Source organism: Lissotriton helveticus, chromosome 10 (assembly GCF_964261635.1).
Source record: "Lissotriton helveticus chromosome 10, aLisHel1.1, whole genome shotgun sequence".
Lineage (NCBI taxonomy): Eukaryota > Metazoa > Chordata > Amphibia > Caudata > Salamandridae > Lissotriton > Lissotriton helveticus.
In genome coordinates this window covers 471,800,670-471,824,104 of record NC_136071.1, presented here as the reverse complement: position 1 = coordinate 471,824,104, position 23,435 = coordinate 471,800,670, and the positions used below count along the sequence as shown (strand labels likewise).

Here is a 23,435-nt window from a genome sequence, read left to right as displayed (position 1 = left end):
TGGCTGCGGTCTGGAGACTGTCTTGCGGTGGTCAACCCGCCAGCTTCTAAATCCAGTGGTCGGACTGCCAGGGTAGTGGACAGTTAGCCCGCCAAACGGCAACGGCATTCCCCGGACCACCAAAGTTATAATTAGGCCCTATGTTGGTTTAGACAATACTTTTAGAGTGCTTGTGATGCAAGCATTAACAGTCTGTGGTTACTGTACATTGTATAACTGAAATTAGACCAAAAAGAGAATTATTTCTCTTTTTAGTGGTTGTGTGGCAGAACTATATGTGGTGTTGTCTCAGATATTAATGGATATGATGTGTTGTGACTTAACTGTTGCCATTCCTTTTCCTTAGCTACATCCTCCCTACTGCTCAGCCAGGATGAGTGATAGAGTGCTTGGTGATACATGGAATGCTGAATACTTGGTGAGGTCATAGAATGCATGGGTGCCTGGTGATGTGCTGAGTGTCAGTTGGAGTGTGGAGGCTGAGCAGCAGGGAGGCTGCTCCTGGTGGGGGTATCTACCATCATCTACTTACTTACCTACTTAATTGGAACTTACCTTGTAACTAAGCTTAAATAAACCATCTTTAGAACTTACACCTCGGCTAATGGACTTTGTATTACAACAATATGTATATTTTTGTTGAGAGTGTTCATATACACAAAATAAATCAGGACAGTTTTCTGATGCAAAAAAAGAACCTATGATTGGGGCCGATTTTTAATTGGTAGTATATTACCTACAAAACATCAGAACTGGCTTGGTGCTTCTAAGGTGGGGACATCTGATCTCGGGGAGGTAGCATATATCACTTAAAAAATGCATATGCTCTCACACCTCTTAGAAACACCACAGAACTAAAGGACTGAAAAACTGAATATAAAGTAAAGTGCGTTTGTGTACTGACCTATGTCAAAAGATACTGGTAGGCAGGCTAGCCTATGATGCTGTGTTTCACAGGGTGACATTGAAATATATCAGTAATGAGATAACTTCACATTTCTGCTGTCAGTGCAACTTTATAGGCCGACTGTGATACCAAGTTAAATAAATGTAGCGAAATTAGTGGTAACACTGTTACTACCCCTTGTTCTATTCAGAGGCTGGATCAAGTTGCATTGGTGTGCAGCAATGTTATTACCAAATCTAGTTAACAGCCAAATGCAATACATATGCCAATATGAGCACCAGAGAAGAGTGCTGTGCTGTGCTTGTGTAAGTGCTGTTGAGGAAACAATTTTAGTTGGTTTTCTAAATATTCAGAGATGTCTCAGGTACTGCATTTCTACATCACCTTTCCCATTTTTCTTAATATCAGGTCACTTCACCTGAAACAAACAAATCTGGCCAATGAATAGCAGGGTGAAAAAAGCCATTGCATAGAACAAGGAGGGAGAGGAATGTTTCATTCTACTTGCGGAATTTGGTGACTCTTCATTACTCTTGTAATGAGAAGTTCCGGACAAATTCTGCTATTCGCCACGTGGCAGAATTGTTTTCCATGAGGCTCCAGAAATGCAAGTGCAAGTGAGATTTGACTCACCCTAGCACATTTTCTAATGAGGGCGGTTATTGAGAAAGAGGGCTGCATCTCCAGTATATTTGCTGTCGCTCAATTAGATTTTCTACGTGCACGGCAGCAAAATCAACTCGAAAGACCACATGCTCTTGCATACCTCATGGTGCTTTTCGTGCAGATATTTCAGCTCTGCTTTCACTGCTCGTGCCAACTTGCAGCGCAACATGCAGATTTTCGCCCATTTGTGGAGTTCTGTGGAATCTCGCAAAGTTTTAAAGTAACTACACATAATTTCACAGAGTGAAACTCTGCGAGTTCCGCCCATCCCTCCATAGAACCACAAGTGATCTGTGAGGGTTGCAATGGGTTTATGGTTCAGCTATTGTGGGGGGGGTCTATGAGTATTGAATCATTCTGTCTGATGCAGAGACCACCTTTTAGTGCCTTCATTACACACCTTCAGGAAACATTTTTAGAAGTGAGATTAGTTCAGTATTTATGACCTACAAGAGGTGAAAATCGAACATATATTCCAGAGTTGTCCAATTTAAGTTAGTGAACGCTGAATTCATACCAGTTTTCTTTTTAGCATACCTGTAGACAAAGCAGTTCAGCTCAAAACAAATTAACTTCAAGGAAAGTTAATGTTTGTTGATATCCTGAAAAATGGACCCTGTCCTCATAATTCTACAATGGACAACAAATGTGCTCTTCGCTGGACAATTTTAATGTATAATTGCTGCATAGATGAAACCTTAACTTAGTATGTGTTTTCTTTGTGACAAATAAAGAGAACATACCTTATCAAAGCATGCTGAAATGTATTTTTGTAACCTCAGGAGAAGTATACTGATCCAGCAAAAATCTCCTTGTAGCCCATGCAAACATAATGTTTTCCTTACCTTTTTCTGCCTACTTTCTTTTACAGACCCAGGACTGATCTTTTGCAGTGACTGGACAACACTAAGAATGCAACAGAAAGGAGGTAATTATGATTTCTGTATTGTAAAAGTTTACCAAAACAAAAAAGAAATGCACCACTTGAAAGCAATTGTTTAGATTTGTTTACACAAAATTGATACCAATTTATTTCCTTGGTAGTGCTTGATTCTTTAAATGTTTGCTTTTAATGTGCTGTCCATAATGCACTATGAAATATTGTTCCCTAAACAATAAATTATGTCTCGTGTAATGTTTTTAACTACCATAAGAGCAGATTGAAAATTATAGAACTACCTTACGGGCATTATTACTATTTGTTTTTTGCATTTTTTTTTTATCTGATCTTAAAATTGTGCTAACACATTTTTCCTTCTTTTTGTTATACAAAACACATAGAAGTTAAGAAAACTCAATGCTAAACTATTTAACTTCACTATTAGTCCATTTTAAGTGGTGCCTAAAGGGCACCTATGGCATTGAAAGATAAGTCTTATTTTGGGCTGTAGTGTGTATTTACACCACCCACATATATAACAAAAATGTATTTCAGCCGGGAGCATCACTGTGCACCGGCTAGGCAGAAGTTTAAGTGCACCACAGTGACACATAGCAAGGAAATGTTACTTGGCCAGATAAGAAAAGCCTTCATTTATATATTCATAAAGTATCCACAGAATACTCCTTGCCAGCCCGCATGTCTGGAATTTATTATTCATATGTTAGACCTGCCATTTCTGTTGTGGCCTCCCCCCAAACCTTTTGCCTTCACCATTCCTGTTTTCTGAATTTTGTCTTGTTGGCCTCAGGACTCTGTGCACTTTATCATTGCTAACTAGTGCTAAAGTGATTGCGCGTTCTCCCATAAACACGGTAAAATTGGCGTACCCCTGATTAGCACAATACATTTACTTGTAAGTCCCTATTGAAGTTGTACTTTATGTCCCCAGGGCCTGTAAATTAAATGCTACTAGTGGGCCTGCAGCATCCATGAGCTTTTAAAAGCGTGCCCCAAGGTCTGCCATTGGAGCCTGTAGTGCCATTTTCAACCAACTTTCTAATTTTGAAAGTGTCACCACTTTTCAAACCCACAAATTCAGGGTACTCAGGACCATGAACAGGTTGACATTATTTTTCAGCATTCAGTTGTATCTTCCATTTCCATTTTTGATGTTAAAGATTTGCTCATTAGATGAAGTGAAACTCTTGCCCTTCTCTTTCTATATGAAATAGTTGTGCTCCTGTCACACCACGGTCAGGAGTTTGCCTTCTCTTATCCAATTTATTGCAGGATTCCCAGATCTTCTACTTTGGCACACTGCATTATGAGAGCCGCAATTAGGGAGTTAGGTAAAAGAATTCAGAAATAAAAGGGAACCTGCTGAAAACAGAAAAATAACTGGTCCCTGCTGAAAAGCCCATTTAAAGTAATTTTCCAACCACTAGTTATAGTGTGGGAGTGCAAAAAAAAGTAAAAAAGTTCTACTCCTTGAACGTTTCAATTGAGAACTGGAACATTATGCATTTGTCATTAAGATGTTGTTGTTGTTGGAAGGCAACTCCTCCTTGCAGAGCTAAAAGCCCCATGTCAGCACCTCCCCCTTGCAGAAGGTATTACACTCAGTGAAGTACCCTGGGACAGCGAGTCCCACCTGGGTAAGGACAAGGCAGAGATTGGAATCCCGTGGGGGTAGAGACAGACTGTGAGCACATTGTTGGTGCCTCCCCCTTGCAGTAACTGTGACAGGCAGCAAAGTACCCTGGGACAGCGGGGTCCCAAAAGGGTATGGAGCAGACAGAGTTTGGCGTCCTGCACCGTAGGGGCGGGAAGCAGCAATATGAGTGTGTTGTCAGCAGCTCCCACTTTCAGCAGCTGTGACAGGCAGCGAAGTACCCTGGGACACCGAGTCCCACCAGGATAAGGAACAGGCAGAGTTTGGAGTACACCAGTCTATTGTCACCTCAGACTACTTGGAGCCTTGGCAGGGGAATGGAAGATCCTTCCAGAACCAGGATATCAACCCCACTTCAAAGGTTGGCACTAGGTATAAATATTTGACCTCCTGAACCAGCTCTTCAGTACACTCCTTGAGCTCTGAAAGATTTATGAGTACTGCAGCCCTGCTGCCAGAAGGACGGCCCGGCTTATGGGTACTGAAAGAGGACTCAACCTGCTTCTTGAACGCAGGATCACCAGAGTGACTCCAAGGGCTAGTTGGCTAGCCTCTATGTTGATCTACAGGGACATACCAAGTTCCAGAAATGTTGAACCCTGCACCTGACCTCTACCATGAATGAGTCTTACCCTCCAAGTGGGTCCACCCAGTTGCCTCACCCTTGGAAATGGTGTTAAAGGTGCTGTTTCAACCTAATCCTAAAACTTGAGACTTCGAAGAAAATCCAGCAGAAAAGGGCCAGAAGAACTGGCAGAGGACCTGGACCTACCTGACAGCTGATCTGCCCATGGTGCATCATTAGTAGGCTTTACTTTGCTGTAGCTTCTCCTACTTTCTTTTCTGCAGCAGCAAATCCTGTTCATCAAAACTTCTTACCAAAGATATTTGGCCTCATGGCACCCTCGACAGCTAAAGCCTGCAGTTTCATCCCACCGGAGGCTTTTGAATTCCAAAAAAGGTAAACATGTACATCAGCACTCTGTCCAGCTACTCCTCGACGGTGGCACCTCCTCCTCGGACACTGCCAGCTACCATGCTCCAGTGAACTTTACTTTATCAGGAACTTTGATTAGAAAAAGTCCAAAGGTAATCCAAGACTGGGCCCAGTCCACCTCGTGTAGCCAAATCACACTCCATCACGATTGGCCTTAACTTTTGACTTTGCCCCAGTCTCATGCAACCAGATACCCAGGTTTGGAGCTTTGGTCTTTTAGGTGCTTTTTTACACTTACAACATTAACAATTCATAACTCTGGTTCTAGTCATTGGATTTAATTTATTTTTGTGTCATTTATGTATTAAACCCTCCTTTATTTTCCTAAATTGGTTTGGGACTTTTCTAGTGTTGTGTATTCACTTCATTACTGTTTGAGGGCTGCATACATACTTTACACATTGCCTCTGAGTTATACTTGACTGCTTTGTGCCAAGATACCAGAGGGTTAAGTGCAGGGTAATCTAGAGACCTTTGTAGGCCATCCTGGCATGGATTGTGGTGATTGCTTCAGTAGGGTCTTCACACTCCTCATCCAAAACCCCAATTTCTTACATAAAATATGTATTTATTTATTTATGTTATTTTTCTTTGTTTCAAGCAGCATTAGAGCACTGCATAGCAAAACACAGAACTTACATATTGGAAAATATGCTAACAGTAAACATCAAGAAAATATATATGAACAGAATGAAAGGGTTGAAGATTAAAGGATAAACAAAGTTGGAGGGAGAAGGGAAATAGAAATAGCAGATATGTACCAAGAATAACATGAACATTTGACGAACATTTGACGAAGCGGAAACAGTTCATTTTTTGTCAGATTCATTTGGTTGGGAGTGTCAGGAAGAAGAGAGCAGTCTAATGTCTCTGGATTAAAATCTTTATTTCCTTCGCCACTTGGGGAAATGCTAGAAAAATATTTCAAAGTTATTTTAATTTTGAGAATCTGATTTAATGGTGAAATCACATTTTTGATAGTATAAGTTAAAAGTAAATTTCTTGAAATGTGCTTTAGGATGCCTGAGACAGAATTGGATTAAACTCAGTCCTGTCACTGATCACAACTTCAGTGCTGGAAAACACATCCTTGGGTGAGGGAGTTAACCACTCTAGTTCAAATGACAATAGGGTGCCTCCGAGCCCAAAATATGGGTTTTATCTGCTGACCAGCAGGGAGTATCCATCTTAGAATGGACAAGGAACTGTTTGCAGGACAAACACCAGCTTTAGCACTACCCTTTTTGACTTGGGGACCCCAAGAAGAGGATCTCCTATTTATTTCTAGCACCCTGTAAGACAGTCAGCTCCAGTCACAGAAGGAGAGAGCATTTGTTTTGCCCAGTCAAGCGGTAAGAGAGCTCATCTAACCCCTTCGCTGCGCGCATCGGCCAACGGCCATCGCAAGCACTACCTCGGTAGTGCTGCACACTTCCGTTAGCCGACGCGGCCCGCCCACTCTTTTAAACCCCTGCACTGCGGCAGAATTCGTGCCGTGGTTAAACAGGAAAGTGTATCATATTGGGGACTGAAAACAGGTCTGCCTTGTGGCAGCATGTTGCTAGCACCATGAAATATGTGTTTAAGGCCAATTCTACAATAAGGTCAAGAGAATGTGCTGCAGAAGGGGGTGGAGGGTGTAGAGGAAATAGGATTGGGTGCTACAATATTCCAGTCACTGGCTAGTGTGCAGGATAAATCTAACACCACAACCTCCTCAGAATATTCCTGGACCTGGAAAGAACCATCTGAAGAAGAAGGCCCCATTTGAAAACAACTCCTGCTGGAAGAAAAGGACTCTTTGAAGAATGGAAGGACTACTACATTTTGCTGGCATCCAGGGACCATGTTAGACCTGGTATCCTTGGCGATAGTTTTCCCCATAGCTTTTTGCATTCAACTTTGCTGACTTTGTTTTTGATGATTTTAAGGATTCTGTGCACTTTACCACTGGTAACGAGTGGTAAGGTGCTTGTGCTCTTTCCTTAAACATAGTACAAATGTGTCAGAAATGGGGTTTCTGGTTGGGTGAGGTTTATACTCAGGCCAGGCAGAACCCACCACTTTAGTCTCGGTAAGCTAGATACACAACTAAGATAACCTGTGTTCATCCTCTCGTAGTTTGGCACAGAGCAGGCAGGCTTACCAAAATAGGCAAGTTGTAAAGTATTTGTGCAACTCACACACAGTGACACAATGAATACACCACAAAAAGACTCCACACAGGTTTAGAAATATAGATTCTTATACTCTGAACAAAAGACCAAAATGACAAAAATCCAATGTATACTTTTCAAGTTATGACATTGAAGGCATCAAGTAAACACTGTGCTCAAAAATACGTTTCCTTCTATTAGAGCCCTTACGGTAATGCTAGTGAGAGGCAAATGGACTCTCTTAACGTAGGAGCAGAATAAGTGGTGCTTCCACAGTCATTAATTAATGAGTTTACAGCAAGTCTTTTGAGACCGGTATGTGAGTCAAAACCCAGCTGCCCGAGATATATCACACCAGTCAGGTGCGGAGACCTCATGGGTCTCGTGGATTTACAATACCCTCTTCTGAAGCATTGGGGTCTGTATCACTGGATCTCCCCAGCTAGAAGGCTGGGTGGCAATGGGCCATGCTGGATGATACTTGAGGCAGGCTCGGCAGCCCACTGCCAGAAGGGAACACAGGTGTGGTAATTACACAATTAGGATCTCATCACGGAGCTGCCGATGTCAGCGCACAGTGGTGGTTCTGTTCTCGTGGGCAGACTGCACTGATGTATTGACACTGACAACCCTCCTGTTGTCAGGATAACCTGGCATATTTTTCCCCAAGCAAATAACTTGCTATTTAACAGCACAAGCTTGTGATCATGTATGTTTGTCTTCTTGTCAAAGTGCAGCTGACGGACTCACAGATTGCTGATTACCACAGCAGTAGTAAAACAGTGAACTGTTGAAGACCCTGGGACTTCATCAACAGGAAGAAAGCCAGTGGAAATTACTTGGAAAGAAGGCAGAGTCCAGCTCTCCTTCAACATAGCCAGAGAGCAGCAGGAAGCAGGGCAAAAAAGAAGAAAAGAAATCCTTCCAGAAAAGCAGTCATATTGAGTCCTTTACGCAGCACAGCAGTTTCTCTGGCAGAGTTTGGTTACAAGTGCAGTAGTGTCTAATTTTAGGGGGTCAAAGGCCTAGTACTTATACCCAAAAGTGCCTTCTATGTAGGGCTTACATCAAAGCAGCTCTCTGAAGTACACAAGGATCCCTTTCAACCCAGTCCTGCCTGCCAGGCTATCTGTGGGGGGTAAATAAGTGCTTTGTGTGTGACTGGACACTATCTATTAAAGTGTAAGTTTCAGCCCCTCCCATTCCTTGCTGCCTTGGAAGACCCACCAAGATGCATATGAATGCAGATGAGTGCTCAGAAAACAGATGAGTCTCACCTTCCTGTGCTTGTGGGTCTCTAGTGGGAATGCACAAAGTGTAGCTTTCACCCAACTCTGACGAGTATTGAGACAGGCTGCAAAGCACACAGAGCTATAAGCATTTAGTGGCATTTCTAAAACAGTAATGTTAAATCCAACTTCACCAGTAAAGAGGATTTGTTATTACCATTCTAATCGCATGAAACATGAAAAAGCTACTCTTCTCTGATCAGGAATTATGGCTTAAAAGTGTATTATCAAATTTCCGATGCTAGCCTATGAGAGGAGTAAGCCTCACAGTAGTGAAAAACTAATCAGGGTGTTTGTCACTACCAGGACATACAAAATATACCAGTACATGTCCTAACTTTCACTTACATGGCACCCTCCCCTTATGGCTACCTGGGCCTACCTTAGGGGTGACTTATATGTAATAAAAGGGGTCTTTAAGGCTTGGCAAATAGTTTTAAATGCTAAGTTGCTATATTCAGTAGGATATAATGGGATTTATATTCCCAAATTTAACATTTTGACTAGGAACTTGGTGTATTTGATTTCCTTTCAATGGCAGTTAGCATGAAATTTCACCTAAGTCCCTGTCAACAGTAGTCTATTGTTTTTTGGGGGAAGTACTTTTTATTGGCACGTTTTGTCCTAACCCTTTAAATATTCTTACCTCTAATTTCTTTTAATCTTTTTAAATGATTCTGGCATCTTTGTTCTCATTAAGTTGGTCTCTGTTTTCCTAAATTGCCTTGGGGATGTTATTGTGTTGTGTTCTTTACTTTCAAATTTTTGATACTGCATCAGTATAGCACAGTGCTCCAATACCTTAGGGTCGAGTTTGTGCTATATGTAACTGCAAATATATATATATATATATGTATATATATATATATATATATATATCACTGTGCATATTATATAATTCGTGCAAGGCATCACTAGTTTTGCAGAGTGTAAAACACCATGTCAGCTCTCCAGAACTAAAAAATCACTGCCTTCGATGGCTTTCCCTTGTACAAATAGAACAGCAACCAATGCAATTGAAAAAAGCATACAATCCATCACAAATCATGCCCCTATTTATTAAAACCAAGCAGTGATAAAGGCAAGTCAGTCAGTCTGACAGAAAGTTCCTCTTCACTAATTGGATATATTCTTTAATCTAAGAGCTCGCTATGTCATCATTGCATAACTCATCATTGATGAACTTGTTTACTCATGGTTTCACTCATGCAGCCAGTCATGGCTCATGGCTTATCCTTGCAGTTTCTAATTGCTGTCTTTATTTTGAGTAATATGGGTGACTTACCATATGCTTATTAGATGAAGGCTGCAGACCAAAACAGTAGCTACCGTTTCTGGTAGTGAGAAACTATGTTTGATCAATTAAGTTAATGCTTGTGTCAATGTCATTGAGCTAAGAGAAAATAAACATTATATCAACGTTTTAATTAATCGTTATCTCCCAGATGGCTGATCGACTGGTGACAGCGTCCAGAAAAAGAAAAGCAAATTCAAGTTGATTCTATTCCAACGCTATCCAAAGTTATTGCCCTCGATTCCAAAGTGATGTGTGTTTCATAGACCTTGTTCACCTAAAATGTACCTTGTTTTTCACAAAGGCAATATAATATATGCTTGCATAAAACAATATTTAAAAATATAATTTAGTCACTTCTAGAATTCCAGGGTGGGGCCCTTTAAGTTTTAGTAGCATACATGCAGTTACTGCATGTGATGCTTTAGTGTGTGTGTTTGTGTGCGAATATGTGTGCGTGAGTGTGTATATATGCGTGTTTGTGGCCGTTCCTTATGTTATACTGCTAAAAGCTTTTAATTCTGTTACCGATGCTACAGCTGTTACTTCAGTGAAGACAGAAGCCTGTACTTCTACGCTCTGTGATATTACCAACCCTTTACATCGTGGACATTTTTAGATTTGGCTATGTGGCAAAACTTTCCTGTGTCAGGAAAACCAGCCCTACTGCTATTCCAATACAGTTTCTGTGTGTTTGAGTGGAGCTTCCTTTGATGCCCGCTATGTTGCACTTACTGTTTGTGCAAGTTATGCTTGCTGTGCTGATATATATCCTATGCCTGTCCTACACTGTTGATAACAATGTGATACCTTTACTGTGTGTTGGACTGATATTTGAGCAAAATGCTTTTTGCTATACGAAAGCAACATGTATTGGTTTTGTCAATGAGTGTTACATTGTCTTCTGCGAGGCTATTTTAAGTGACAGATCCCTCAGAACTTGCTCAATAACTTTGGAAATCCAATATACTTCGAAAATCTGAAGCTTTTTCTGAGTTAGCAACACAACTTAAACAGGAGATTCCCTTATCAAATCCTTTCTACTGGAAATGTGGAAATCAGAATTCCCCTTTGTGAAGCATGATGTGTATTGCTACAGCTACACAGCTCAGGGAAACACAAATAGCCCAATCATTTTCCGCGGGGTATTGAAATGCATTTATCCTAGTATTAAAGTTCGTTTATATGCATAAATCAGATGTTCAAATGTATCTGTGCTGAACTGTAAATTTTCCCAATGTATAATCCAAGTAAAATATATGCTGTTAAGCATTTTGTATCCCCATTTAACTTCCATTAAATAGCTCTGCAAGGCAAACGCTGTATTATAAAGTGGATAGGGTAGAGGTAAGAAATGTCTAGGCCATATGGGCTACTTTTGGAAGGCCTCCTGAGCTCGGGTGGAATCATTCATGGTGGATCTCTCCCTTGCAAATGCCAATAAGTTGGTAGGTCTAGAGCAGAGTCTGTTACATGCTGGGCTCACCCATGACTCCTACATGCCAGGATCACTTGTGAGGGTTGTATAAGAGACAGGCCCACAAAGAACAGCCATACAATGGTCCAGTCAGTCACATGTTGCAAGTAGCTGGCAGATATAGGTAAATGCATCCAATAGTAATTATAATTAGTTCCATGTCTTACTTGTGACTAACTCTGCCCATAAATGCTGACTTAAGATGCGATAAGTTGTTCTCGAGGACCCCCAGTGGCCCAGAACTCATGTAACACTATGTTTCATTCACTAGAGACATCAGCCAGATTGGCTCTACCACTGTAATGTTTTCTCTGTCTTGTTATAGAGCAATAAAGGAACTAAGTAACCACCTTTCAATACTCAATTCAATTAACCATTGTAATGTTCATCTTTTATATACTCTTGTAAGGTTCCTCAAATCCAAAGAAAAATGGGATATAAAGTAATGATAACATTAAAAGTAATGAGCAATAAAAAGTATTTAGAGAAAGTCAACCAATTTCAATGAAAATAGTTAAAGTAATAGTTAGGAAAGGCATCATTAACTTGATAGTCTGTACCCCTACCAACTCAATAAACCAACTGGTTAGGTTAAATGACTTCTGAGGCAATTTGTGCTCAACCAAAGCTAGCTACCTCACAAACAGCAGGCAATCTCCAGCGATGTGCCATGTTTGAAAGAGCTATATGGCAAAGTTACAATACATTGGCAGGAACCACCTTGACTTGGTTCCTGACAATGATTAAAATGTCCGCTGGCCTGACAGACATTTCTAAAGTTGGTTGACGGAACCTCCACCAAAGGAAAAGAGAAGTCTACTCCATAGGTCTGGTGGAGGACAGCCCAACTGCCAAATTATAAATCTGATTTGACCAGATTCACAGGAGGTTGAGCCAACCCCGGGACTCAAACTTGGTTTCACAGTTCCAAATTTGGCAGCACATCCTGCTGTAATAATTGCATTTCCCTGCTGTTGGAAAGTGGATTTTTAGTAACTGCGGACATTCACCATCAGCTAGTAATATTGCCACAATCACTATTAAGTCCATTCAAGACTTAACAAATAAATCCATGCCCAGCCTTTGGTAGCGTGTCAAATAAACAGTCTGGCTTAACTTAAGTGAAAGGTATGTGTAAAGCATTTTATTTCACCAAAGCAGTAAATAAGTAAAATACACAACACAATAAAAAATCAATAACAATCTATAACAACAGAGAACATTTTTATCTTTACAATGACACCTAAAGAGCAAAAAAAAACATGTAGGGAACCAGAGATATGATTTTTTGAAGAATAAATAAAAAATCAGGGCATTCTAGTGACAAAAAGCTTAACGCTCCATTCACGGCTATCTGGCCGCAATGGACTGGGACAAAGTCAACGTTTTAGGTCAACTGCGATGGAATGTGGTTCAGATAGGTTGAGGGCTAGGTCCTTGTCAAAAGTTTACTTTCAGACTTAATCTTTTTCTTGGAGTCGAGTCTACAGGTTCCTCAGATATGGAGGTCTATTCAAGGGGAGGGCATCCCAAGCACTAGGGGTAAAGGTGCCTTCCTCTGCTATGACTACTTCCCACAAAGTGTGGCATATTTTTGACTCAGAATGCATTGTTTTCACAGAAATCAAAAATGGAGAAAAACTCCTTGGTGTGTATGTCTGTGTAACCCAACCCAAAGGTGTACCTAACTACTCACTGTTCTCCCCTACCAGTCCTTCTCCTAATTTAGCTAGAGGCACTCTCATCTGGCTGGGGATCAAGGAAGTGGGGATTGGCCTGGTCCCTGTGACATCAGTTCTCCGGCTTTTGAAGTCAGCTTATCTCCTTAGTCCCTTCCTCCTGCCTGGCCTCACCAGGAAGTTTAGGAAAACAATGGTTCATTCAAGGCCAGCAGATCCTGATAGTGTTATATTTTCTTAAAAGGCAGAGAGGACCATGTAAATGTATCTTGAATAAATGGGACCCAAATGATCTATCCAGACACGGTCTAATGTGGGGCATAATAGGCATGATGATAGCAAAGAGAGATATAGCACAAAAGTGGGGCGCGATAGAACGACCCATATTGGCACAGTGGTGTAAAAATATGGACATGGTGATGATTACCGAGCACGCAGTTTACACAGCCAGGGCGAGCCCATGCAAATGGAACAAGATCTGGACTCCTTGGAACGTGTTTAGGGGGAAATATGCTACCCACTGCCGGAAGAGGACATTACTAGTTCGGACGACGAGGGTAGCGAGGATTGAGGTAGGGACCATAGGGGAATAGCTCAAAGTAATGTAGGAACTGTCATGTTGCTTCCTATATTGTGTCTACATCTTATACTAAGGAATACTATGTAACTAAACAATCACTGTGTAATTATAGTCTTGCCTGACAACATTTACGTTTGCTTTAAGTCAAAACAATAAAAATGTTTCCAAAAAACAAAAAGGCAGAGAGGACAAGTCCTATATCCTACGGTGTGAGGCAGTTTTTTTAGACAAGTATAAGGAGAGGCACATGCAAACATTATTAAGCAATTCGTTTATTCCTTGCCCAATATTCAAATCATTATTCCAAGAGGATTATAGAACCAGTGCTCACAAATAAGTGAAAAGAGGTATGTTGAGGTGAGTGAGAAAAACTTAAAAAACATACATCACAATGACACCATGAAGAAAACTCCTTATGGATACTTTTTATATAATGAACAAGGAGTTTAGTTGTAAAGGGGTTGACGGCATTTTGATCTCAAGAAATAGAGATCTTCACCAGAACAGGTGTGTGAGCACCTAATGTTGACTTATCCAAATGGTAAGAATGAAGCACTGGGCTGAGACGCCCAATATGATTGCATCCTATGAATTCGACTGCTGCGACTTGATGATTAGTTGTGAAAAAAGACACATGATTATTTGTGGTCAATCTGGCTCTGAGAGACTGGAATACTTTAGCACTTCATTTAGGGGAATGAAGCTCCTGAGCGTCAGGTTGGGAGTGAATCCACCGCGTTGTCAAAAGTAAAGAGGTTCGGTCAGAGTTCCGTGGACCTCTGGAAGCGACTGCATCAGGAAGAAAACCTCCCCCCTCCAAATGGCATTAATGTTTTGGTCCGAGACCTCTTCACACCTCCCAATGCGTCACTTGGCTCTGGCTGTCAAAGGCTGGCCAACCAGAATAGGCTGCTACAGGTCTGCTTTAGGTAACTTCAGGATAGTAAGTTCTAAAACTACTTTCCTGTAATATTTGTACTAAATCCAACCTTGGCAAGTTGTTGTATTTATTGTAACCATTATTTTTATACTTTGAATGAGATTGGTAGCTAGCTTCAATCAAACGTTAGACTTTACTAGGTGTAATGAAGCCTTCCCATGTTAGCATATGGTGCTAATAGCACTATAAAAGGAAAAATAACTTTGACCATTTCCCTTGTGGGGCATATGAAGCATCTTTTGTATTGTCCATGCTTTTTATAACTATTTACCCTACTCTTGGGACAGATAGGCAGACCTTAGGGTTGACCTATAAGTAATAAAGAGGTAGATTTGGACTTTAGAAATCATTTTAATTCCAAAGTCGAATTTGGACATAGCTTTATTTTAAAAACAGTTTGCAAGGCAGGCCTGGCTTTAACATGACACCACAGAGTGAATAAACCAAGGGCATCTCACACCTATTCACAATTAACATGATACGTGCTTGCATGGATATATGGGGACAACAACAAATTATTATAAACTAATACAAAAGTAACTTGACACCAGACACCACAACAGTGCACAGCTAAATGCATTAGGTCCACAGGGGTCTCTAAACCTACATGCCCTATCATACACTGGGGACTAACAGGTAGGTTGTTGGCCAATTAGAATGATAACAATTACTTTTTTAGAATAGAGCACTGCCCCAGGGTCTGGTTAGCATAGCCCAGGAACTTTCAGACTCAGTGACCACCAGAAACTGGGGGTGATAAGGACATAAGGAGGACTTTCCTACACCTGCTATTACCCTATTGTAATTACATAACTTCTGTAGTAGGGGATCTCTGTGTATAGTCATAATCTAGTGAATAGTCCCGCCCATGTGCGTGGACCCCGGAGCAATCAAAAATAATCTCTTACAGTGTCAAAAAATGCAGAAAATGCATAGACACTTAAGAGAGAATTTAAAGACAGATAATGCAGCCAAAAGGCTACACTGTCCAGTACTTCAACTAGAAATTTCCACCATAAAATCCACAAAACAGCAAAGCCTGTACAGATTTCCCTTGCTTAACAGCAAAATCCCTCAGGAATGATAGAGAGAAGAACCTGGACAGACAAGCCCCATAGGCTGCCATTATGTGGCTTAATTAGGATACTGTGCCTTTAAGAGAACCTTCCAGAACCTTCTCTCAGTATCCCAGAATGCATAGCAGGTCCAACTTAGCCTCAGTTCTTTTTTCCGGCTCCTGCAAGCAGGACCCTGGAGCATTGAGCTCTCCCTTTCAAGGGTTTTTGTTGGTGTTTTACACTGATTTCGATTTTTGGTACTTTTAAAGTACTCTGGTGACTTTCTTTCTGTGTTTCTGCACTCTTTTTTGTCCAATAATGCCTGCATTATTCGACAAGTGCCCTGAGTGCTCAAGAAAGAAGGCCAAGACAGACTCCCATGAGGTCTGTATTCTCTGCCTTCCCTCTTCCCACATCCCTGAGGAGTGTAGGATCTGCAGAAGCTTCTCTGGAAGGACCCTGAAGGAGAGGAAGAAGATCAGGCTTCAGGGGCTTGAGGAGAGGAAGCTGAAGGCACGAGGTGGGTCAGGAGGGGCTCCTTCTACCCATGCTGAGGCCTCTGGGGGGCTCCCCAGGGGCAGGAAGACCAGCCCGCGCCCAAGGTCTCCGTCTGGGTCAGTTGCGCTGACCACGACGTCGAGGGGACGGTCAACGGCCAGTTCCAGGTCTCCCCAGGGCTCTGGGTCGAGAAAACGTCGCCCGTCGACGTCGAGGAACGTGTTCCGGCCGCCGTCGAAGCCGGTGTCGATATCCTCGTCGTCGCTGTCGGCGTCGAGTGATCGACATCGGAGGGCCCGGCGTCGGCGCTCGCCGTCGAGGCGACACCGCCGTTCGCCGTCGAGGACATCGTCGTCGAGGGGATCCTCGTCGTCAAGGTCGCCGTCGAGACAAAAGGCATCTCCGGCGCCGAAGAGGTCGACGTCGAAGCATTCCGAAAGGCCGACGTCGAGACGGTCGAGAAGATCGACGTCGAGAAGGTCGGAGAGGTCGACGTCGAGGAGATCCAAAGGGTCGCCGTCGAAGCGATCCAGGAAGTCGACGTCGAGACCGGCGAAGAGGTCGAGGTCGCCGTCGAGGCACCATCGCCCGTCGTCGAGGTTTCGTGGCTCGTCGATCTGGTCGGGGTCGACGTCGAGACGTAGACACGGTTCGACGTCGAGGAGTGTGATTCGGTCGACGCCGAAGGACCGTTCGACGTCGAGGGGACATCGGTCGTCGTCTGGACACCGGTCTTCAGCGTCTGTAGGTCCTAAGGACAGGCCCAGGACTGTGGGGGGCTCCCCACTCTCTGGTAGAGGTGATGGCTCGCCGGGACTGGCGCATTCCGGGGTGGATACTCCGATGAAGCCGTCTACGCCTCCTCCGCGGCCTGCTGTGCCGAAGGGTCCTCCTCCGAAGGCCCCTACTCCGCCTCCGAAGCCGGCTCCGCGGGACCCGCGTCCGGTTGCCCCTCCACCCCCGATCCCACCGAGGGAGGTGTCGATGCCTAAGTTCCCGACGCCTCCGAAGAAGACTCCTAAGAAGCCTGGAGCTCCTGACCCTGGGAGGCCGAAGGAGCGTCCGAGGCCCAAGAGGTCGAGGTCTCGCTCGGGGAGACGGGACAGATCGAGGAGTGGCCGCGGATCTTCATCACGATCCAGGCATCATCACAAGAGGCGTCGGTCCAGGTCACGTTCTCCTTCTGGGACCCGTTCCTACTCGCCCACGCTGTCCGATTCGCCGGAGACTAGGGTGTCTCCGATAGACGATATTAGCACATTTCAGGAGGTTCTCCTGCGTGGTGCGGCGAAGTTGGGCATTGAGGTTGAAGCGCCTACGGCTTCTACCTCGGTAATCTTTGAGACTTTACACAAGAGGCACTTGTCTCGCCCCCTGTTACCTCTGGTGCCGGGGCTCCTTGAGCCCGCCGAACAGCTATTCCTGACGCCGGCGACGGTGAGATCTGTCCCTTCCAGGATACTGAAAAAGTACAGGGCTCCGGACTCAGACCCAGCCTTCTTGAGGAAAGACCCGGTACCGGATTCAGTCATCGTGACTGCTGCTCGGAAGCTTCATTCCACCTCCCCTGCGTCCACGGTGCCTCCGGACAAGGAGAGCCGGTGGATCGATTCTGCTGGTCGCAAGGCGTGTGGGACATCCGCCTCGTCCATGAAGGCTGCCAGTGACTCGGCTTTGCTGGGACGTTACGACCGGTCCCTTTGGGACTCGATGGAGCAGTTCGCAGACCTCGTCCCTCGAGACCGCAAGGAGGACTTTGTGGAGATCGTCAAGGAGGGGATGTTGGTCTCTAATCAGGCCATCGGCGCTGCAGCAGACATATCGTTGCTGTCCGCGCACGGATATTGCCACGGGATTCACCAGAGACGCCATGCTTGGCTCAGGTTGACATCGTTGAAACCGGAGGCGCAGCAACGCGTGGCGAATCTCCCGTTTTCCGGAGATACCCTCTTCGGGAAGCACGCGGATGATGAGATGGCCAGGATGAAGGCCGAAGCGGAGACCCTGACGGCAGTGGGCCTGGAAAAGCCCAAGGAAAAGAAACCCTTCCGACAGTACCAGCGTCGGTTTGGGGCGCAGGGTCGTGGAAGGGGGCAGTCTGCTGGTCAACATCAACAGCGGCAGCAGCAGCAGCAGTACAGGCAGCCCTTCCAGAAGCGACAGGGTGGTAGAGGTCGTCAACAGTCCTCTACCGCGACCAAGGGCCCGGCCGGGTCCCGTCCCTGAGCTGTTACTTCCCCCTCGTCCGTTACCCGCTCCGGTGGGGGGAAGCGTTCAATTTTTTCTGGCAGAGTGGAGAAAAATTACTCAGGACAAGTGGGTGCTGAATATTGTTTGCAATGGATACAGTCTACGTTTCACCAGCCCTCCTCCATCGATTCCTCCCGTCAGCTCGCAGTATCAACTGCGCGAGCTTCAGACGGAGGCGGACGTTCTGCTAAGGAAAAGGGCGATCGAAGACGTACCTCTGTCTCAAAGAGGAAGAGGTCTGTACTCTCGGTTCTTTCTTGTCCGCAAGAAGGACAAAAACGAGTTCAGGCCCATTCTGGATTTGCGGCAAGCAAACAAGTGGATTCGCAGAGAAAAGTTTCGCATGCTGTCGTTGCATCAGATCTACCCTCAGCTGCAACGGGGAGACTGGATGTGTGCCATAGATCTACAGGACGCATACTTCCACGTGCCCATTGCATGCAAACACAGAAAATTTCTGCGCTTTCAAGTCGGCACCAATCACTATCAGTACACGGTGCTACCCTTCGGACTGAAGTCTGCACCCAGGACATTCTCAAAATGTATGGCAGTGGTAGCGGCACACCTGAGGAAGAACAAGGTGTTTGTCTACCCGTACCTGGACGATTGGTTGATCAAGGCCTCCTCCTTCTCGGAAGCTCGAGCACACTTCCAGAAGACGTGCGTTCTCTTGAACAGGCTGGGGTTGCACATCAACATGTCCAAGTCGGTCCCGATTCCGGTGCAGTGCATCCAGTACTTGGGGGCCTCCATCAATACGCTGTCAGCAAGCGTGTCTCCTTCGGAAGAGCGACGTTTATCACTCGTTCGGAAGGCTCAGGCTCTCATGAAAACTCCGTCTACGACGGTGAGGACCGTGTCTTCTCTACTGGGATCGATGGCCTCTTGCATTTTTCTCACTCCTCACGCACGGCTACAGATGCGTCCTCTGCAGGAGTGCTTGGAGGATCAGTGGGACCAGAGGAGAGGTTCTTGGGACGACAGGATACGACTGTCTCTACATGCTCTTCAGTCTCTGAAGTGGTGGTGCTCGAAGGAGAATCTCCTCAGAGGCGTTCCCTTCCACAAGGACATTCCCACACAGACCATCGTGACGGATGCGTCTCTCCTAGGTTGGGGGGCGCATTCCGGAGATCTGCAAATTCAAGGGACGTGGTCCCCGACGGAGTCCACGTACCACATCAATTTCCTGGAACTGAGAGCTGTTCACTTGGCACTGAAGGCCTTTCATCCGTCCTTTCAGACCAACTCTCTGCTTGTTCAGACGGACAACACGACTACGATGTATTACCTCAACAAGCAGGGGGGCTCGAGATCGCGCACTCTGTCGCAGGAGGCGCAGGCGATCTGGCACTGGCTTCTGGCTCGAGGACTGTCGATAACGGCCACCCATCTGCCAGGTGTGCAGAATGTTCAGGCAGACGAGCTGAGCAGAATCGTGCAGGAAAACCACGAATGGGTCATAAACGACGAAGTACTAGGAGGAGTCTTCGCAAGGTGGGGAACTCCAGACGTAGATCTGTTTGCCACCGCCGAAAACAGCAAATGCCGAGGCTTCGCCTCCAGGTACTACCAGCCAGGGACGCTGGGGAACGCGTTATGGATCAACTGGTCGAACAGCTTTCTGTACGCTTTTCCACCAATTCCCCTGATTCCGGCGGTTCTCATCAAGCTGTCTCAATCCAGGGCGAGAATGATTCTGATTGCCCCGGAATGGCCCAGACAGTGGTGGTTCACGGACCTGCTTCACCGATCTCTCCTTCCTCACATGAAGCTGCCGTGCAGGCCGGACCTTCTCACGAAGTTCGGGGGGCGGATGGTGCACCCCAACCTCTCGTCTTTGAGTTTGGCGGCATGGCTCCTGAAATAGTGCAATATGGCCATCTGAATCTCCCAGAGGATTGTATGGGCATACTGAAGGAGGCTAAGCGACCTTCCACTAGGACTTCCTATGCTTACAAGTGGAAGAGGTTTTGCATCTGGTGCAAGTCTAAGAACTATGACCCTACGTCATGCAAGGAAGATGTCATCCTTCCATATCTGCTTCATCTGGCGCAGTCGGGCCTTAATGTCCATTCCATTAAGGTTCATCTGGCTGCTTTGACTGCCTACAGGAAAGGCCCTTCACAGACTTCCTTTTTCCAGATCCCTGTGATCAAAGATTTTTTGGAAGGCTTGAAGAAAGTGTTCCCTCCTGTCAGGCTTCCTTCGCCTTCATGGGACTTGAATGTGGTGCTGTCCAGATTGATGAAGGAGCCTTTTGAACCCATTCATAAGGCTTCGTTGCAGCACCTGTCCTGGAAGGCGGCGTTCCTCGTGGCCATTACATCGGCCCGCAGGGTGAGTGAGATTCAGGCATTGTGTTGCCAAGAACCTTATACTGTATTTCATAATGCTAAAGTGGTTATGCGTACTCACCCTAAGTTTCTTCCCAAGGTTGTTTCTGATTTTCATATCAATCAGACTATCACTTTGCCTACGTTCTTTCAGAATCCTTCATCTCCGGCGGAAAGGTCTTTACATTCCCTGGATGTGCGGAGGGTGCTGAAGTTTTATCTTGATAAGACTAAAGATATTCGTAGGTCAGACCAATTGTTCGTCAATTATGGCTCAGTCAGGACAGGTCTTGCTACCTCTAAACAGTCCATCTCGAGGTGGATTGTGTCCTGCATACAGTTGTGTTACTACAAAGCTAATAAGACCTTAGGAGGTAAGCCTAAGGCTCATTCCACCAGGGGCAAAGCTGCTACGACAGCTATGCTCCGTAATGTTCCCATTGCAGAGATCTGCAAGGCGGCCACTTGGAAGTCGGTCCATACCTTTGCTAAGCATTACTGCCTGGACACTGATGCCAGGGCAGACGCTCAGGTTGGGCAGGCTTCGCTGCGGAATCTGTTCGCACAGTAGTGGCGTTATTTTATTCTCCACCGCCGCTTGGTGTGGGGATGGGCTTGCCATTCTATTCACTAGATTATGACTATACACAGAGATCCCCTACTACAGAAGGAGTAGTTTCTGTCCTGTAACTCCAGTTCTGTAGTAGGGGTATCTCTGTTATAGTCATAAGCGCCCTCCCGCCTCCCCGGTGGAGTGTTGTTCATGATCATAATGCTACAGGTCTGGCGTTTCCTACGCCCTCGAAAAGAACTGAGGCTAAGTTGGACCTGCTATGCATTCTGGGATACTGAGAGAAGGTTCTGGAAGGTTCTCTTAAAGGCACAGTATCCTAATTAAGCCACATAATGGCAGCCTATGGGGCTTGTCTGTCCAGGTTCTTCTCTCTATCATTCCTGAGGGATTTTGCTGTTAAGCAAGGGAAATCTGTACAGGCTTTGCTGTTTTGTGGATTTTATGGTGGAAATTTCTAGTTGAAGTACTGGACAGTGTAGCCTTTTGGCTGCATTATCTGTCTTTAAATTCTCTCTTAAGTGTCTATGCATTTTCTGCATTTTTTGACACTGTAAGAGATTATTTTTGATTGCTCCGGGGTCCACGCACATGGGCGGGACTATTCACTAGATTATGACTATAACAGAGATACCCCTACTACAGAACTGGAGTTACAGGACAGAAACTACTCCTTCTCGCTCCAGCCTATGTTGCAAAACTTACTTTTCTCAATGTAATGTAATGTTGAGTGATTTAGTAGTCAGGCAAGATAGTGGAGGTGATGTATTGGGTGTTTTCCCTTTTGTGCACCTTATGTTGTATTTCAAATTTAGAGCAAATGTTTGGGTACTTAAGCCTGTGTATGTCTTTCTGTTTTTACGACCGTGTCTGTTTGCCTCTCTAGCTCCTTTCCTATTGCTTATGTTTTCTTAAAGTACTAATATCAAACATGGTATATTGTGCCACTATGAATAATATGAACTTTAATCAAATCATCTTGACTAAGTGGTACAAATTATTAACAATTTATAAAGTTCTCCTTAAGCTGCATGAACACAATTGTTTTCAAGCATGCATGCATGGCTTAACAAATCATACTCAAGATACTCATTTTGCAAACAATATACCCTGAACCTACTCTTACAAGAAAATTGTTTGTAGGAACTAAAGATTTACAACGTGGAAAATCATGCAAAACAACTATTTCTCAATTCTGTGCACAGCTTGTGGACATCCTGCATCTTAAATGACTTCACAACTCTAAACATTTTAAGTTTTCATCTTTAAAAAAAATACTCAAATGATTATTTTATGGGCCTTTATCAACACCTCTTGATAACAACTTTCTTGGAACACAACTGAAGGGACCAGGGCAGTTCTTAGGCAAGGCAGCATGAATGGCCACAAAGTACCTCTGTCTACTCACCATGGAGAGCTCAGGAGCTCTAGATTTATCCACTTCTTATTCCTATCTCACTACTACCTTGCCCCTTATCACTAAGGTAGAAATATAGGTGTCTGTAGCAAAAGGTGATAACTTTTCATTGTTTTGTTTCCAACTTGACAGCTGTGCTGCTTAGCTTTGTTCCTCCTGATTTACAGCTGTAAAAGTTATATTCTTCTGACATCTTGATTGAATTACACTCTGCAACTATGTCTGGCATTTGGAATAGGTCTCCAAGGCATCACAGTACCTCTAGAAACGCCCAAGGAAGGGATTAGTAAGCAAGGTTAAATAGCTATACCACCTGGTAACGAGGTTATGGATGTGTTAGGAGGACATAAAAGGAGAGGGTTTGATTAGGGCACTGCAGTAGGAACTTGTATCCACTGTGCCATTGTATCAGAGATACAGACAGTGAAAACTAATGAGTGAGAGAGGAAGTTGGGAGAGACAGCAAATGAAAGAGTGAGAGAGAGAGGGAGCAAAGTTAGAGTAAGATACAGAGAGAAAGAGACAGAGAACAGAAATTTAGATTCCACAGAAAAGAGTGAGATATTGTGAGTTAGCGAGAGAAAGACTGAGAGAAAGAAAGTGGTAGGGAGGATCGGACAGAAACAGAGTGGGAGATGAGGAATGAGATAGACTGGGGACTGTAGTTAGTCCTTCTTCACCCTGCCTCTCCAGCTGGGCTCCTGAACCCTCTGCTTGGGAGATGTACCCCCGAAAATTGAACTGTCAGGGTGCTGTGGGCAGCCA

At 44.5% G+C, this 23,435-nt stretch overlaps 1 protein-coding gene across 14 annotated transcripts in view; it reads left to right on the top strand.

Moving 5' to 3' along the window:
- The window catches only part of RBFOX1 (RNA binding fox-1 homolog 1), an 836,688-nt gene that overhangs the window by 607,191 nt on the left and 206,062 nt on the right, over positions 1-23,435 (top strand). For all 14 annotated transcript variants that reach the window (XR_013601626.1, XM_078662952.1, XM_078662959.1 and 11 more), the window contains exon 8: positions 2,445-2,501. Coding sequence is in view for 13 of the 14 variants with exons in the window: in XM_078662952.1 (XP_078519078.1) it covers positions 2,445-2,501 (57 nt within the window). In the remaining variant the exon portion in view is untranslated. The remainder of the gene's footprint in view (positions 1-2,444; positions 2,502-23,435) is intronic.